This window comes from Marmota marmota, unplaced genomic scaffold (genome assembly GCF_001458135.2).
Source record: "Marmota marmota marmota unplaced genomic scaffold, marMar, whole genome shotgun sequence".
In the NCBI taxonomy this organism is placed as follows: Eukaryota; Metazoa; Chordata; class Mammalia; order Rodentia; family Sciuridae; genus Marmota; species Marmota marmota.
Window position 1 is genome coordinate 10,006,966 of NW_026000057.1, and position 18,279 is coordinate 10,025,244.

General features: G+C 34.0%; 1 protein-coding gene across 9 annotated transcripts in view; it reads right to left on the bottom strand.

The window, feature by feature from the left end:
• Fbxw7 (F-box and WD repeat domain containing 7) overlaps positions 1-18,279 on the bottom strand; it is a 186,768-nt gene that overhangs the window by 68,823 nt on the left and 99,666 nt on the right. For 6 of the 9 annotated variants that reach the window (XM_048813522.1, XM_048813521.1, XM_015484478.2 and 3 more), the window contains 2 exons: positions 15,619-15,668; positions 14,394-14,966 (listed from right to left, as the gene is read on the bottom strand). In XM_048813522.1, coding sequence (XP_048669479.1) covers positions 14,394-14,897 — 504 coding nt within the window. In that variant the 5' untranslated portion in view covers positions 14,898-14,966; positions 15,619-15,668. The remainder of the gene's footprint in view (positions 1-14,393; positions 14,967-15,618; positions 15,669-18,279) is intronic. The other 3 variants (XM_048813525.1, XM_048813523.1, XM_048813524.1) reach the window with 1 other exon arrangement.

Here is an 18,279-nt window from a genome sequence, read left to right on the forward strand (position 1 = left end):
ATATAAGTTTAGTTGTAGGTGAACACAATACCTTTATTTTATTTATTTATTTTTATGTAGTGCTGAGGGGATGGAACCCAATGCCTCACATGTGCTAGGCAAGCACTCTATCACTGAGCTATGACCCAGACATGCAATCATGTACATTTTTGTCTTTATTTCACAGACTCAAATGACTATAGACGACCAGGCAGTAAAATAACAGAGAGAAATGAGTCAGGTTATAGACCTGGAAAGCCTACTCAAAAGGAACACTAGATAGGTCATGTAATCACTGGGCCTGTTAAGGCCAGATATTTCATAGTTTCAAAGGCAGGTGAAAAAGCAGTATTTTTATATATGAACTTTCCGCTTTTCTAAATGTTGGCAACAAATTTTAATGTGTTAAAAAAATACTGTATGAAACACCAGTTGGTAACCACTGTTCTATTCCCTTCTGGAGTAAAGCAGAGGGGGAAAAAAGGTAATAATGATGAAATAAAAAATTATTAATATCCATTCTAGTGATGCAGGAGGCTGAGGAAGATTCCAAGTTCAAGTCCAGTCTGGGCAACTTAGCAAGACCCCTGTCTCAAAATAAAATAAAAAGGGCTAGGGGTGTGATTCAGAGGGAGAAGGCCTCTGGGTTTAATCTCCAGTACCACACCCACACACAAATTAGTAGTATCTAACTGATACAAAATAACTGTCTTAAATTCTTTTCTATACCAAGTCAACAGAGTGACATAATGAGAAATAAACTCCAAACTAAAACTTTAATAAGCAGTACAGATGTACTTGAGCATATTTAAAATTTTCACTCATTGAACTCTTAAGACAGATGGAATCATACTGGTTAGTACAAACAATCCATTCTAGACAATTAAGTTTTTAATGTAGACAAATAGAACCAACATCTGCAGCAAATGAGAAACTCTTGGCATTTCCTGAATTCACCAGTAACTTCATCATACTTCCAGTCCCCATTTGCATCTGATTTCAATAGCCAGAAACCATCATTTAAGACAAACCAGAACACTAAAAATTAAAGCATTCTCACTTTGAAAATAGAGCATCTCTTAAAAGCAACTGCTATTTCTTTTCTGGTATCAGGGATTGAACCTGGGGCGCTTAACCACTGAGCCACATCCTCAGTCCTTTTTATTTTTTTATTTTGAGACAGAGTCTCACTAAGTTGGTTGGGGTCTCGCTCAGTTGCTGAGGCTGGCTTTGAATTCACAATTCTCCTGCCTCAGTCTCCCGAGCCCCTGGGATTACAGGCATGCACCATCATGTCTAGCCTGCAAAGGCTATTTCTAAAGCAGAAAAGCCACCTTGAAAATCTACATCAGCACAGACCACCTGACAGAAGGACAAGACAAAGTTGAATAAAGCAGGCTTTTTTTCCAGGGGAAAAAAATATATAAAAAAATTTATACATTATAAATTTATATACACATACATATGTATACATTTTTTATTTCATTTTTATTACCTTTCCCCCCTGCTTTACTCCATATATATATATTTATATAGCATATATATATATATTTATAAATGTATAAACTTATACATTTATACATTATAAAAATGTATAAATTTTTTTATACTTTTTTTTTCTAGTGACCCAAGAAAACAAACATCACTCCTCTACTTACTCTTCCTATAATGAGCGGTTTCAGTTTACATGCAAGATGCAAACCTGACAACAATACTTAGTATTAGCAGGAATCAAGTTAATACTCTATGTCAGAAACACTGAGTAATTACACCAACAGTTTACAAAGAGTGCTCTCTAAAATACATCCTAAATGGAGATCATTTCAACCTTCTTGAAACTATTGTTTCATTTGTTTACAATCATCTCTTTCTTCACTGTGAAAAAATTTAGGTATTTTCTGTAGTACTAAGCAACAATTCTAGGATTTCTAAGCTGTGCCAAGATGATCCATTCTCTCCATTTATTTCTGTTCCAGCCATTCAGCTCAAGGACACCAATTATCATCATAGAACAGAACCTGTACTTTCATCTCTTCTGAACATTTTCATGTAGTGACTCAGAGAGCCCCAAGTTTACTGAAAATTTCTTTTAGTCTTTTACAAATTCCTTCTAGGTTCAGCATTAACAATCCATTATGGGAAAACAACTGTCAGTCAACAAGAGTGCTTCACGCTGCTAACAAAACTTACAATATCAAATAGCTGAACTCTATGCTAAAAGTCATAATAATTTAGACAAAAGTCAGTGGAATAATTTCACACCATAACTAGGGGCATATCCTCAAAACTAAAAATAATTTCCACAGTATACCATCCAGACTCAACTAGATAGTCAAGCTAGTTTTAGTATAGCCTTGTAACATTACAATAATTAATTTTATGAAATAGCTAATTTTTATTAAGGTTTTACTATCTGCCAGTCACTGTCCCGAGTACTTTGCAAAATTATCTCACTCAATTCTCTCAGTAACACTATGAGGTAGGCGCTATTATCATCTCTAAGTTAACTCTATAAGTTAACAGCTTGCTTAAGGTCAAACTGCCATTGAGTGAGAGAGCTGGTACTTGAAAGCCCCAGTCTGACTTCAGAGATCATATTAACTACCACTGATCATAAGCTTGTACTCTCAAATAAACTTAAGGAAAAAATAAAACTTTAGCCAGGGTTCTATTTTAGATTTTGAACTCTCTGTCTAAAAGCTGTCAAAATAGAAATCCAGGGGTTCAGTTCAGAGTACCTCTGCCAGTTTGGTAGAGTCAGCACCATGTTTTTCTTGGTATTCTTTTAATTGGATATTTAATATCTTTCAGGGAGGGCGTGTCTTGGGCAGTTTACAAGAGCCTGAGCAGTCTTATTGGCTGTTCATGACCCTTTCCACATATTCACTACCCATTCTGGGCCTATAGTTTATATTTCTCATTTTTTTAGCCCATAAAACCAAAGCAAATTGTGGAAGATTATATCAACTATTCATATATTCCTTACCTAGAATAACTGGGTAGTTAGTTATACCCTATAATATTGCCTTTTATGCCAACACAAGAGGAAATTTAGACGAGAAAGACTCAGTAGAGAGATCATTATTTTCTCACATTAATGCTTAGGAAGCGCAGAGCAGCTCCCTAACAATGGGAGATTATTTGCTTTTATGCATCATTTATACACAGATCCTTAAGGAAATTCTTTTTTCCTTCTTTCTTTCACTTCTCTCCCTCCCCCAACCCCCATCTTTCTTTTTGATATTGGAACTGAACCCAGGGGCACTTTACTATTGCACTACCTTGGAGTCCCTTTCCTTTTGATTATTTTTTATTTTGAGATAGAGTCTCACTAAGTTGCTGAGGTTGGCCTCAAACTTGGAATCCTCCTGCCTCAGCCTCCTAAGTTGGAATTTCAGGTGGGCATCGCTCAGTCCTTGAGAAAATTTCAAAACAGTACTCAGTAAGTTTGCACACATATGTACATTTATCCCAAGATTCACTCTTTCATCACTTTCTGTTATTAAATAGTAAAATGAAAATATGCTAGTTACTTACTAAAAAGCAAAAACAAAAACCCAAGTGTATCTTACCTATTATATGAAAAAGCACATAACTACTCTAAATATTAATTCCGAAAGGTACACAAGAACACAAAGTAAGAGATAAACAAGCACATACTAAATAGATTTAAAATACATGAAAAGCAGCTCTACCAATAGCAATAAGGTACTATATGGCCCTCTAGTGTTCAGCAAAGAAAAAAATTCTTTGGTAATTATATGCCTATATATATTTCATAATAAAAATAATTTCCTAAGTATATTAAATATACCAGTATGACTTCTAAACAAAACTAAATTGTGCCTCCTTTTGAATTATCATTCATATTTATAATATTCAGTAAAAGAGAATTCTAAATTTTTTTCTCATAAAAAAACCAAATACTAAATAAAAAATATAGCAATACAATGAAGAATTAAACAGTACTGAGTGCAAGTTTCAAAGAAGAAATAAAACTGAAAGAACAGTGTCACACCAACCAAAAAGTACTTAAAATACTAAATTCCCTAAAAATCATTTTTTCTCTGTAGTCTACGTCTGTAATTCATCCAGCTTGATTATTTCCTTATTATATAAAAGTTATACATAATAGAGATTATAATTATAACAACCAAAAAGATTAAGTATATGAAAATGTGCTTGCAGAAGAGATGTCAAAGATAAAAATGAGATTTTGGACAAAAGTGAAAGTAAAAGATAAACCCATGAACAGAAGAGTCTCACTAATAAGATTCTAAGACTGCAATCACTGCTGAAATATTACTGTTTAAAGCCGGTGAAATACTAAGTTCAGAATGCACTTTTTATAGGTTTTAGAAGTATATTATTATATATTTTATTTGTTATTTGTACTTGGGGGGGTTAGGGGGAAGGGGGAACTGATACAAAGGCAAACTGTAAATTTTACTGAGGGCTTTGTTATTCATTTGCTGTAACTTCAATTAAAGTTAAAACTTTAGAAATTACTGGAGAAGATTCTGCATGTCTTAGAACACATCTCTGCTGTTAAATAGCACAAGGCTGTTCACTTAAACAAGTAAAACAAGGCAGACTGTAACTAATGGCTACAATATGTTACAAAGAGCAAATAAAGGTACAGAATTTTGTTCAGAATTCTGTGAAATATAGTTAAAGCAAATGAGATAGGAAGTGGATCTTAAGGACAGAAAATAAGTCAGAGGCTATAGGGTAAGGACGACATTTAAAAGATGGAAAAGGCTTAAACAAAGGTATAAAGATGCCCTGAATTCCTCTAGCACTCAGTAAAGTCATGTTGATGAGGTTAAATTTTTATGTCTGTTTGTATCTTTCACATATATGACATTATATTAAAAGAACAAAAGACAACTCTCTAAACTAGGAATAAAGTAAAGCTTCCTCAACTTGCTAAAGGCTATACGTAAATTAATTATGATTAAAATCATATTTCATGAGAAACTTGAAACTGTTCCATTAAGATCGGGAAGAAGACAAAAGATGTCCTCTATCACCACTGCTTTTCAACATCATATTAGAAGTCTGAGCTAATATAATAAGATAAGAACAGGAAGAAAAGATAATTGATAAATAATATTCTGTTTATAGATAACATAATCCTCTATGTAAAAAAAAAAAGTCAAAAATAAGCAATTATAGAAAGGTTGTAGGATACAAAGTTAATATACAAAAGTGAATGTCCCTTCCTATATACCAGCAATGAACAAGTAGAACGTGAAATGAGAAATACAATACCATGTACGCTAATACAATGAAATACTCAAGTATGAACAAAATATGTTCAAGATATGTATTAAAGAAACTATAAAATTGTGGTAAAGGATTTCAAAGAATTACATAAATTGAGATATATTTCATGTTCCTATAGAGGAAGGAACAAGAATAATATTCTTGACAATATCAATATTGGCAAGATGTCAGTTTTTCGCAACTTGGCCTATAAATCAATACAATCCCAAACAAAATCCCAGCAGTTATTTTGTGGATATTGACACAATGTTCCAAAAGTTTATATGGAAAGGCAAAAGACCTAGAATAGCCAATACAAAAGTGAAGAACTAATTTGGAAGACTGGCACCATTCAAATTCTAGACTTATTATAAAAGCTACAGTAATCATGACAACATAGCATTAGGAAAAAAAGGAACAGAATCGAAAGCCCAGAAAGAGATCAACATAAATGTAGTCAACTGATCTTTGGCAAAAGAGCAAAGACAATACAATGAAGAAAAGACAGTTTTCTACACCATTGTGCTGGAACAACTGGACATCCACAATAAAAAAAAAAAAAAAAAAAACCAATAACACCACCAACAAAACAGAACCCACAGACCTTATAGCCTTACAAAACTGACTCAAAATGGACCACAAATCTAAGTATAAAGAGAAAAACTACAAATCTCCTAGAAGATAACATAGGCAAAAATCTAGCTGACCTTGGATATATGCTCTGTGAAAGACACTGTCAAGAGAATGAGAAAACAAGTTATGAACTGGAACAAAATATTTGCAAAAGTACTTCTATCTGATAAACAACTCATTCAAAATATACAAAAAATAAAACTCAACCTTAAAAAAAACCCTGATTAAAAAATAGGCAAAAGACCTGAACAAACTCTTTGCCAAAGAAGATAAATTCATGTTAAGTATATGAAAAAATGTTCACCATCACACGCCATTAGGAAAACTGCAAATTAAAGCAATGTGATACCACAGATGTAGTAGAATGGCCAAAATTCAAAACACTGATGCCACCAAACACTAGTGAGGATGTGGAGCAACAGGAACTCTGGGAACATAAAATGATACAATCACTGGCAGACAGTTGGCAGTTTCTTACAAAACATACTGTTACCATACAACCCAGCAACTGCACTCCTTATGATTTACCCAAAGGAATTGAAAACTTAAGTCTGTATGTGGATATTACCATCAATATCAATGGATAGTTCCAAAAAAAAGTCTGTACATGGATATTCACAGCAATTTTGTTCAAGACCGACTAAATTTAAAGCAACCAAGATGCCCTTTAGCATATAGTGGATAAACCATGGTACATCAAAAAAAGAAAAAAAAAAAAAAAAAAGGAATACTGACTAAGGACTAAAAGGAAATGAGCCATTAAATCATGAAAAGACATGGAAGAGACTTCAATGAATTTGACTAAGTCAAAGAAGTCAGGCTGGGGCTGGGACTGGTATGGGGCTGGGGCTAGGGCTAGGGTTGAGAAGTAGTGCACTTGCCTGGCATGTGTGAAGCACTGGGTTCAATTCTCAGCACCGTATATAAATAAATAAAATAAAGGTCTATCAACAACTAAAGAAATATTTTTTAAAAAAAATATGTATCTTTAAAAAGAAGAAGAAGAAGAAATCAGTCCTTATGACTGCAACCACATGACATTCTAGGAAAAGAAACACTATAAAATTTAAAAAAAAAAAAAAAAGAGTAAAAAGATCAGTAGTTAATAGGAGCTGGGAGAAAGATGGATGAATACACAAAACTCAGGATTTTTAGGGCATCTGTCCAAACCAAATGTAACATCAGGAGTGAAATCAAAACTATAAATTCTGGGTGATAATTACAGGTCAATGTAGATGAAATTTTAGGTTGGTTTTGAAGTTTCTGGCTAGCTGATAGGATGTGGAGGATGCCACTCAAAGCAAATGAAGAGGCACCAAGATAAAACTGGGTTAAAAAAAAAATGGTAAAATTTTGAAACATTTTTTTAAAAAAAAGGTCTGCATGTGGATTTGGTTACATATTTATACGGAACTTACCAATTATATAGAGCTAAAAATTCATATTTAAAAAAATTAATCCAAACATTCATATTGCCAGTTCATTGTCATAAACATGGCATTATAACATAGTACAAGTAGAAATCTAAGCAAAGATGCTCTAACGTTTTAAAACACTGACCCTTCAATTTTTATCTTTCAAGTGCCTGGAGTAAAAGGGAAAAAGGAGTATTTAAGATGATAAGAAAGAGTCAAACCATTTTTCCACCAAGTAACCAGAAGACTGGTACATTAAGAAAGATAAGAAAACCTGGGGAGAAAAATAAAAAAAATTGGTTTGGGGAAAGAAATAACAATTTCAGTTCTTAGTGGACCACTCAGCACATGATATCCAACAGACAGCTAGAAGTGCAGAAATAAGGCCATAGTCAATGATGGGAGCTCAAGACATAATTTTGGAGTTACCCACCAAAGTAAAAACGGAACCCATCATGATATATGCCTTTATCATTTTCCTTCATCCCATCTTCCCTACCACCTAACAATAGCATTAAAAAATATCAGGTCATTATAACTATACATCTAGGAATCAATCTGCTTCAGAAACACTTTCGGGATACTTCAGAGAAGTTTACCATCTGTAAAATGTACATAAAAAGTTTTAAAATTCTCCATTCCGTGGGAAAAATATTCTTCAGTTCAAAATGAAAACTTATAATCAAAATACTTAAATAGCATTATTTTAAAATTTTAAAACTGCACTAATAGAAATTTAATAAATTTATTGTAAACTAAAATTCATTTTGGTATCCAATGTAATATTTAGAAAGCATTTAAATGTACAAAAGTTTAAGTTTAAAAATCAGAAGAAGTTTGGAGAAACTGACACATTTTAATGAAAGGAAATGGTACATATCTATCAATTGGGAAGACCTGTGACATCTCCTTGGAAACTTATGTCATACTTTTATTTTTACTGAGGATGAGACACAAAACAAAACTGTTATGTTGATTTCCTGATACCTATGCTTAATTCCTCTATTATTTAGAACCCAGGGACAATTTAATTAGGGTATGCTCCCACCTCCTGTATATCTTTCTTAAAGTATTTATCTATTTTTTTCATTTCTATCATTTTTCCACTAGAGGGTGATATGACTAAACTCTAAGGTCATGGAAAAATATAGATTTTTATCTGCCATTGAGAATGGTGTAATTTTGAGGGGTAATGGATGAGGGACCAGAGACAAGTAAACAAAATGAGGTCACAGGCCTATATTTATAAACTACTATGATTCCCAGGCACAACACTGCTTGTTTTACATATTTTATTTCATCTAATTCTTACAAAAACCCTGAGAAATAGGCACTTGAGTCTTTTTTTTTACAGATAGGAAAACAGGCTCAATGAGATTATATAAATATGGTCATATAATAAGTGGCATAATGAAAATTCAAGCTCAGATCTTAAAAGTTATCACTCTTCTATGTTAGGGGGAAACTCATCCATTAAGCCCCTTCCCCATTTCCACAGTTCTCACAAAGGTTTAAAATTCAATTAAACTAGACAGAGCTGATGTTTCTAGTTTTCCCTCCTTCACAAAGGCAGGAGACATGAGTATTCATGGGCCATGCTTACTAGTGGATGTTATTCAAGATGACTGCTTTAAACAGTATTCTTTATTCTCCTGAGCATCTCTAAACAGAATTTGAACTACATCATTGTCTTCCAAGTAGACTATACCAGAGAATTTCAGAGGAAGTCATCATTCTCTAGAGCAACTTAAAGCTCTAATAGGTTTCAGATGTTAGCCACATTATCCAATGAAGTTTCCCAGCATTTCTGATTCTAGGGGGTGGTTGGAGGATGGTGACACAAAACAAAACTGTTATGTTGATCCCCTGATACCTATGCTTAATTCCTCTATTATTTAGAACCCAGGGACAAGAAAGTATCTCTAGCCCTTAGATTCCAATACACTCAACATACTATTTCGTTTAATATACATATTAAAACAGGAAAAAAACTGCTTAGTTACCAAGAAGAATGTAACAATCAGGATACAGAAAAATAAATAAATAAAATTTAGGTGAGCAATGAAGTCACAGATGCAAGACAGCAAGACAGATATAGAAGCATCAGAAATTAATTCTCAAATATGCTGCTTTTCATGAAAAAAAACAGGCAGATTCTAGACCTGTCCTAATGTGCTTTTCATATTAGTAAAAAATGAGTTGGCAAAATTAAAACGATAAGAAAGAAAATAAGTCGATACTTTTCAAAAAGCATGTCAAAGGTTCAATTTTTAAAAATACAATAACACTGTTATAACAGAGTTAAAACTGTAAAGATATTATTTATACCTGCAAAAGCAAGCTGACTCTAGAATTTACAGGAAAACTAGTCAAATTAAGAGAAACAGTCAGTACACAATCAACCTATGGTTAAGAAGCACATTTGAGGGTACCTAGTGATCTGTATAATCTTGTCTCAAATTTCTTTTTTACATTGTCATTTCTTCCTGTTACAACTTTAGCCCTGGGGCCCCATATTTTCCATAATGCTCTGTTAAATACCACAAAGAAAAATCCTTGACTGAGTTCTCTCTTCTTTCTAAAGGGTAACTCTGAATATTGCAAATGTGACATAATATTAGAAAGCCATGCTATTCCAGAGTCTAGAACCTTTGATTTAGTTCTGTTGAAAACCTTGAGGTAAAGGAAAGGCAGCAGAGTACAAATTCAAGAGATGATGTAGCCTTTTGAGATGGATGGGTATATTTTGTTTTCTAGTTTATTTTCATATTGCTTTTTTGTTATTTCCAGAAACTTTAATGTTTTAAACCTCTTTTATAAAATTCAACAACTATTAGAAATCTATTCTTTGCAGAAGTTATCTCCATTTAAGTGGCTAAAAATATTGTTCATCATTACATGATTATCAAATGACTATAAAGAATATAAAATTAAACTGAGTGACTTAGTCACTGCCTTGCTAATTCTGCTGTAATTTTTTCAAATGTCTTGTTTTTAATATAGCGGACTATCTCAATACTGGCTGGATTAAGTTGAATAAAGAATTTTTATGTTAAAAAAAAAGAAAACCTTGTTTAGTACTATTTGCCAAATTCTACCATAGGGGGCAGCATAATCCATGGGAAGGAAAAGGGTTGTTTTTGAAATTGGACAGTTCAGGATTAAAAGCTGCCAATTATGGTATGATTTGGGGTGAAGCGTTTGGCCTCTCTGTAGCCTTAGTTCACTAATCTGTTGTGGGATCTTGCACACACTATGAGCTTAACAAACAGCAATTCCCGACTACCACTCTTGACTTTTAACATCAGGACAGTCTAGAATTTCTAACATTCTAATATTTCAAAAAATTATTGTTTGCCAAAGGTTCCCATAAAAACAATGTTAAGTAACGAAGGGAAGAGAGATTGCCCTCAGAGTTCTGACAGGTTTCCATATCCAAAGAATAAATCAAGGCAAGGAAAAATCTAAAAGTTTTTTTTTCTTACTAATATCATATGCAAATGTTACACATTCAGGAATGATGTATAAATAAGTCTAGCCATACATGGGGTTTGTTTAGGAGACTGAAAAAATACAAAAAGCACACCAGATAAAACTGTAGAAGGCTAATCCTGTATTAAAATTTTAAAATGGGTTTTTTAAAAATGATCTTATAGCCTCTATTCTTCTCAAAAGTAAATGTTTAATAAGAATTGGATGAAATTGTGATCTAGGGTAATGTTTATAAAACTGTCTTATGCTTATAATGATCAATAGTTTAAAGATCTCCCCAAATAAAGTAGCTGAACTAGTGAGAGTTTCACCCTATTCACCATATTTTAAAAACTAGGTACATGGATGACTGACATTTTCTTCTAAAGCAATGCAGTAATTGATGACTTTTAAAAATGTTGAAAAAGCACTCTGGAAATGAACTTAAAGATGACTTTCATGAATGGACAAAAAGAAAAACATTCAGATCAATTTTACTCTGAAATTCTACTCTGTAGAAAGGTATTACTGTGTTGGGAATCCAACAGCTTTACAGTCTTCATGTCATATTTATGAAGACAAATGACTTCATGATGAACAATATATCCAAGATATATATAAAAACACATATGTACACACATGTCCATCTCTGCTGCTGTCTTGTATGTATAACCCAGTAATTTTATGTGTGTGTGTGTGTGTGTGTGTGTGTGACTGAGAATCACAAGGATGAAAACACTCCATAAACTGGGTGTACTTAAGAGATAATAGTATGACTGTATGAGATATATCTAAAGTTCTGTTTATGGCTTCATCTTTAAAGTAAAGGAAGGTCAAAGCATCTGTCAAACCTGTGTAGTGGTAGCTTTCCCACAGAATGTTATGCCAGTTTCTCCTTTTGCAAAAAAAAATGTTTTGCTTAGATACCTTTTTTATTTAAAGTATAACAGAAATCTGCAACAGCTTTGTATTGTTCATCAGGGCTTAATTTTGATTAAACTCCTTTCTTAAATAAGAAAATGCATTGCATTTTCAGTACTAAACACCCATTCCTCTAACTGAATTTTTAGAAAAAGGGAGATACAAGCTTCCTCTTTTGATATGTGTAACCTTAAGGGAGTAGCAGAAGACTAGTGACAAGTGCAGTGAGCTTTCCCTGGGCTGGATCTTACAGCAGCCTGCCTGAGGCTGGTCAGTCACTGGATAAGAACTGGGCACGGGTGGTGTAAGGGTCTCTTCTCCAAGAGGGGCATGAGAAATAAGGACTAGTCATGTCAGCCCCGATCAAAAAGGCACTTCCCCAGATACCACAGTCAAGCACTGTTGGTCAACAGGACCATTTACATCCCTGGACAGATAAGCACGGACCCTTTGAGCAGACAACTTGTACCAGGATGGGTAGTAGCAGAAGCTAAACAAGCTCTTTAAGGGTGAAATTCTAAAAGCTGCAGGCTGTGATTTCACTAATGCACTCAAAGCAACTATTTGGCTGGCTAACATAAATGACTTCAATACTAACAATGAAATCTACAAACAGAATTTCAAGAATAATTGTTCTGCTTACTAGGTTGCTGATTTACCCAAAGAAGGCTGGGTTGAGACTCAAGCAGTAGGTGTCCAAAGACTTCTCACAGCAGTGTATAGTGTGTGTGTAAATGGGCACAGTGTTATTCTCATCGCGTCTTTAAGTTAACATCGTGATTTTTACAAGGGATGCTAGAAAGTGTAATGTGTGACTAAAATATCTCAAGTTATCACGGAAACACCATATCATTGAGGGATTTGACATAAATTGAATATTAGATAATGAATCCAACTACTGATGATACAAATTATACTTCGGTACACTCATATTGCTGAATATAGGAGAAGAGATACTCGTTACATAGTCACTCAAGTAAATAAAAGTACAAGGAAAATAACACGTAGGAAAGATGAGTTGTAGTTTCTAAAAAATAATAAAGACCAAACTTATTAAGTCCTATTAATTTAATGATATGAAATATTCAGCCCTCAAATCAAATATGTGATTCTGCTTTTACTTGGGCAAAATATTCCAACTTGAATGGCAGGGGTAAACGAGAAGAGAGTGGAACAAAATTTTATGCAGATAATGTTTTTCTAATGGAAATAAAATAGATAAGGAGATAGAAGGGGAAGAGGAAGAAGAGGAGGAGGAATACCAGATGGCAGAAGCTGGGGGAATGGTAATATATAAGACCTGAGCCTTACTAACAAAGCAAGGCTAAAGTTGTCAGTCATAGATCCACCTGGCTGAAATTCAAAGCTACTATTCAACTTTTTGAGACGTGGATGACAAAGTGGATGACACCACTACTTGACGCCACTTCCTTCTTAGAAGATCACCAGCTAAATAAAATCCAACTTGTGGACAAGCCATGGAAATTAGGGATAAACGTGTTTTAGAAAGAATTTAAGTTTTACAAGCTGAAACAAAAATGATTTAGCAATTCCAGTTTTAATCTAAGTGCGTCAGATACCTCATTCCAGGTCAAAGGAGATGATGTTACATCTGTTTGTATATTGCTTATCATCTACAACAATTCACTGTGAAATTTACAAATAAGCAAACAGGATTAAGAAGATGAATTACTACAGACATTATTGTTTTGTGAAATGAATAAGCTATTATTCAAAGTAAAATGTTCCATTTCAAACTAAAACTCAGATGTCTATTATATACAGGTATTTATGAGTTCTATTTGTTATGGTTGGATACGAGGTATCCCCCCACCACCATCAAAAGCTCTTGTTAATGCAGGAATATTCAGAGACGACATGATTGGGTTTATAGGAGCTGTAACCTAATCAGACCATCTCAGTTTGAATGAACTAACTGGGTGGTAACTGTAGGCAGGTGGGGTATTAATAGAGGAGCCATGAGCCTCAGAAGGGGAAGGCACTTCTCCCTCCCTCCTCTCTCTGGGCTTCCTGACTCCCCCATGAGCTGAGCAGCTTTCCAGCTCTGGTCTCCTCCCCCCATGATGTGCTGCCTCAACTTGGGCCCAGAACAATGGAGTTGGCCATCTATGTACAAGAGACCTCTGAAACTGTGAGCCCCAAATAAATTTTTCTTCCTCTAATTAGCTCTTGTCGGGTATTTTGTCATAGCAGTGCAAAAGTTATCTAATTTTCCAATGATTAAAAAAATAATAATAACTAATTTGAGGCAACTTCCAGTAATATGCCTTAGCATACCACTTGTAGATACACAGCCCATAGCATCCAGCTTTTATTTTTTAAAACAAAACAAAAAACAAACTCTTCATTACTTGAATTAGAAAAATTATATTCTCCCCCAACCTTCTACACCGCAAACACGATTTGCTAATCCCTGTGCTAGGGAAATTTTTAGAAGACAATTTGATGTTAATAATTTTTCATAGTGACAGAACCAATTACCATCTCCCCATTTGTGATAAGATTGTCCCATTATTAGTATTTCTATTTGTAATACTTTCTAATAACTTCTGTAAAACAAAAATTAAATCATTTTATTATGTTTGTGAAAATTAATTTGCAGTAATACAAAGACATGAGGAAAATTTCACTGCAATTAAAATAGAGTTGTAAAGTGTTTCAGGTTAACAGATCGATTATACTCACTTTTGTTGTCTTTGTATAGAATGGGGAGGAGAGTTGGTGAATGGGTAGGTCCACAATACTACTGGAGTTTGTGACACTGTTACTATGAGTATGTTCATCTTCTCTGCTACTGTCATCAGACTGATCAAAATCATCACTCTCCTGGTCCATTTCCTCCTCCTCTTCATCCTCCTCATCTTGTTCACCAGCGTGTTCTTCATCTTCCTCTTGTTCCTCTTGATTTCCTGAGGAGTCCTCATCTACTGAAATAAATCGATTATTGTTTTCTTCCACTTGTCCTTGCTGGGAGTCACTTTGGTCTCCAGGTCTAGGTTCTACTCCAACAACTTCACCATTCCTTGCAGTGTGCTCCTCCTCTTGTTGTCTCAGTTGCTGCTGCTGCTGTTCCTCCTCTACTACACGATTCATCTGTTCCTCATCTGCCTGGCTTGAGGAAGGGTTACCTCTCAGAGAACCTCCAGTTCGTCGTCTTTTGCTGCCCACAGAGAGCAGTTCCTGATTCATTTCCAAAAGCCAGCTTGCTACTTCTTGGACCTTGGCTAGACTATCAGAAGATGAAAAGGTTTTCACATTCTGCAGGGGAAAATGGGAGGAAAAATTAGGTTTTTATATCCATATTATCTTCTAATTTCACACACACACACTAATACACACACACACTAATACACACACACACACATATATATATTAAATATCATTAAAGATTGTAAAAAGTATCTAATGCCATCATCATTAAGATGCTCTTTAGTAATCAATACAGAAAGTTTAAATTATAAAAGTTATATGAGAATTTCCCCAAATTATACAGCAACCAGCTTTACTGCAACATCTTTCTTTTAATAATTCTTAGCTTAAAACTTTATAATTTAATTTGTTTTGGCTAATAAAATATAACTTAACCAATAAAATGATTATTAAATTTTAGATCAGTAGTTCATAAACTGTGTAAAACTTCCACAAAATGTTATGAAGTGTATCACAAAAAAACTATTCAGTGCTCAGTCAAGTTCAGAAAATGCAAAGGTAAATCAAGTTGAAAAGCTCGGTATCCTGTGAATTTCCCAAACTTCTCTGATTATAGAATCTTGTCTCATACACAGTGTTTTGACAGGTAACAAATATAATCATTATGATTTGCATTTTTGATAATATAAATCAACTGGGAAGCAAAGAAACAAAACATTTTCATTTTTTAAAAAAAGGAAAAATTTTCTTAAGTTCATACCCTCTGACCCAGTAACTCCACTTCTGGCAATCTATCCTAACGAAGTAATCCTAAAACAGAAAGAAAAAAAAAAATTATACAGAGGATGCTCACTGCAGCTCTATCCACAAAAGCAAAAAAAAAAAAAAAAAAAAATAGAGAGAGAGAAACAATAAAGAATACAAATAAAAATAAAAACCCAGATGTTCAAGATAAAAGAATTCTGTGAGATGGGACATACAGTATAATCCTTAAACATGATGTTCATGAAATTTTGTGAAAACATGGATGTTTATATTATATTATGCTAAGGGGAAAAATTCAGGTAATTACATAACCACAGTATGATTTTTTTAAACTGCATGAAGACTAGATAACAATACTTCAAAATAAATTGCTTTTTAGGCATTGGTAGTATGGATGCTTCATTCCTAAACTTCATCCTTTGTTTGTATCTCTATGGACATGTTCAAGGTTACCCAAATAATGCCAACACACTAGGCACATTAAAAAGTAATTAAGCACTCATGATCTAAAACTTGAAACTTTAATAAAGCTAATAAATAGTTCTGTCCAAAGTGCAAGTGCTTTTTTTCTTTTAAAACTCTAATTATGATCTTGTTTTTAGAGAAAACTTTTTATGTGATTTAGAACATATAAAACATAAATATCAATAAACACACTCCTATACCCTAAAATTCATCAAAAATTCAAGGATGTTCTTTTATTTCTTCTTACCAGCAGAAGTACCTAATATCAAGCATATCAGATACATAACTTATGTTTTTATCAATAATTAATGAGACAACTTGAGTTCAGTAAAATAAAATACGATGGCTAACCTATTTTGACATTAAATTGTACTATTTCTTTGGCAATCTGATGAGAATGGAACTGACTCAAGGTCAGGAACAATACTGATAAAAGAAAACCACAGAATTTTTAAACTGAAAATGTTCCTCACTTCACACTCAAGGCAATTAAGGCTGGAAGAACTCACGTGAATTTCTCAAGCTAGTTAGCTACAACTAGCTTCATGTAAAACACACACACACACACACAAACACACACACAAACACACACACACACACACAAACACATACAAGAATCTGACACCCGAGTCTTCTTTCTTGTACCTCAGTGTACAAAAACAACATGATAAAAACCTAAAAGAATATTATGCTTTTTTCCCTTTGGGTACCGGTGATTGGACTCAGAGGCACTTGACCACTGAGCCACATCCCCAACCCTATTTTGTAGAGACAATGTCTCACTTAGTTGCTTAGCACCTCACTATTGCTGATGCTGGCTTCAAACTCAAGATTCTCCTGTCTCAGCCTTCCAAGCCATTGGAAGAACATTATTCTTTAACATTGATATTGCCTTCTTTAGTGTCTCTTTAGACTCAACCCCAGTACTACCAAAAAATTTTAACGTAAGAAATGTTTCTTTACTTGGGTGGGGGGTGGTATTGGGGATTAAGCCTCGTGTATGCTAGACAGGTGCTCCACCATTGAGCTACATTCACAGCCTTTCTCTAAATATTAACCAATGTAATTTAGCCTTTTTTGACCAGAACCCCCAGTAACATTAGATTTTACATTGTAAAGTTGCATACAAATATTTAAACATACCAGCAACAATAGTTTCACAGGGAGGGAATTACAAGATGTTTCCAATAACTTAAGACTCTATAAAACACCATGCTTAAATAAATAGTTAATTCTCATTATTTACAGTGATTTTGTTCCATGAAGTTACTGCAATCACGAAATCAGCAAATACTGAGCCATTCCTCCTAGAGAAAAATACAGGTCCTACAAGCCTCTGGTCACATTTTCATCAACCAATCAATGCATAACCTCTTTTATGTGTGTTTGTGATTAAAGATATCTTATTTAATATACATTACAGACTCATTAGCATTGAACTCACATTCAATGGCATTATAACTCATGCCTAAATGAAGTTTACCTAACACACATTATTTTCTCCATAAGGTACACATCACAGACTTCTTGAGCCTTAGCTCATTAAGCAGTAATTCAGCAGTATGCCTGGGGATCATTTTTCTTCCAAAATGTTTTTATTATTGATAGACCTTTATTTTACTTATTTATATGCAATGCTGAGAATTGAACCCAGTGCCTCACACATGCCAGGCAGGTTCACTATTGCTGAGCCCTAGCCCCAGCCCTGGGGGTCATTTTAAGCAACACAATCACCAACAAAAAACACAAATAGCAGAGAAAATGTACTACTACAGACCATGGAAAGGACACTGTTCATAGTATGAGAGCTGAAACAAGGAGGCAGAGCAGCATCCTCCTGACCTCTTTCCTTGTTGGAAATATGCATGTCAGTTTGATCAAATGTTCTGACGTGCACATGTCCATAAATGACTGTGAAGGTGCTACAACTATTTATTTGAATGTTATAAATTTATTTATAATTTTATAAATTTATAATATTTGCAAATTTGTGGATAATTAGGGTGGACTGTAATACTTCATCCAAATCCTCTAGATGGAGCACTGCTTGCAATGCAAGAGTCACACAGCACTCTGACACCAATGTCACCTATTGTTACAGTCTGCTAATCTAACAAAAGACAAATGATCAGAGAATTAAAAGCTTCAACACAGATATTCATCACTAAACTTTTAAAATAAAAGTTCAGAT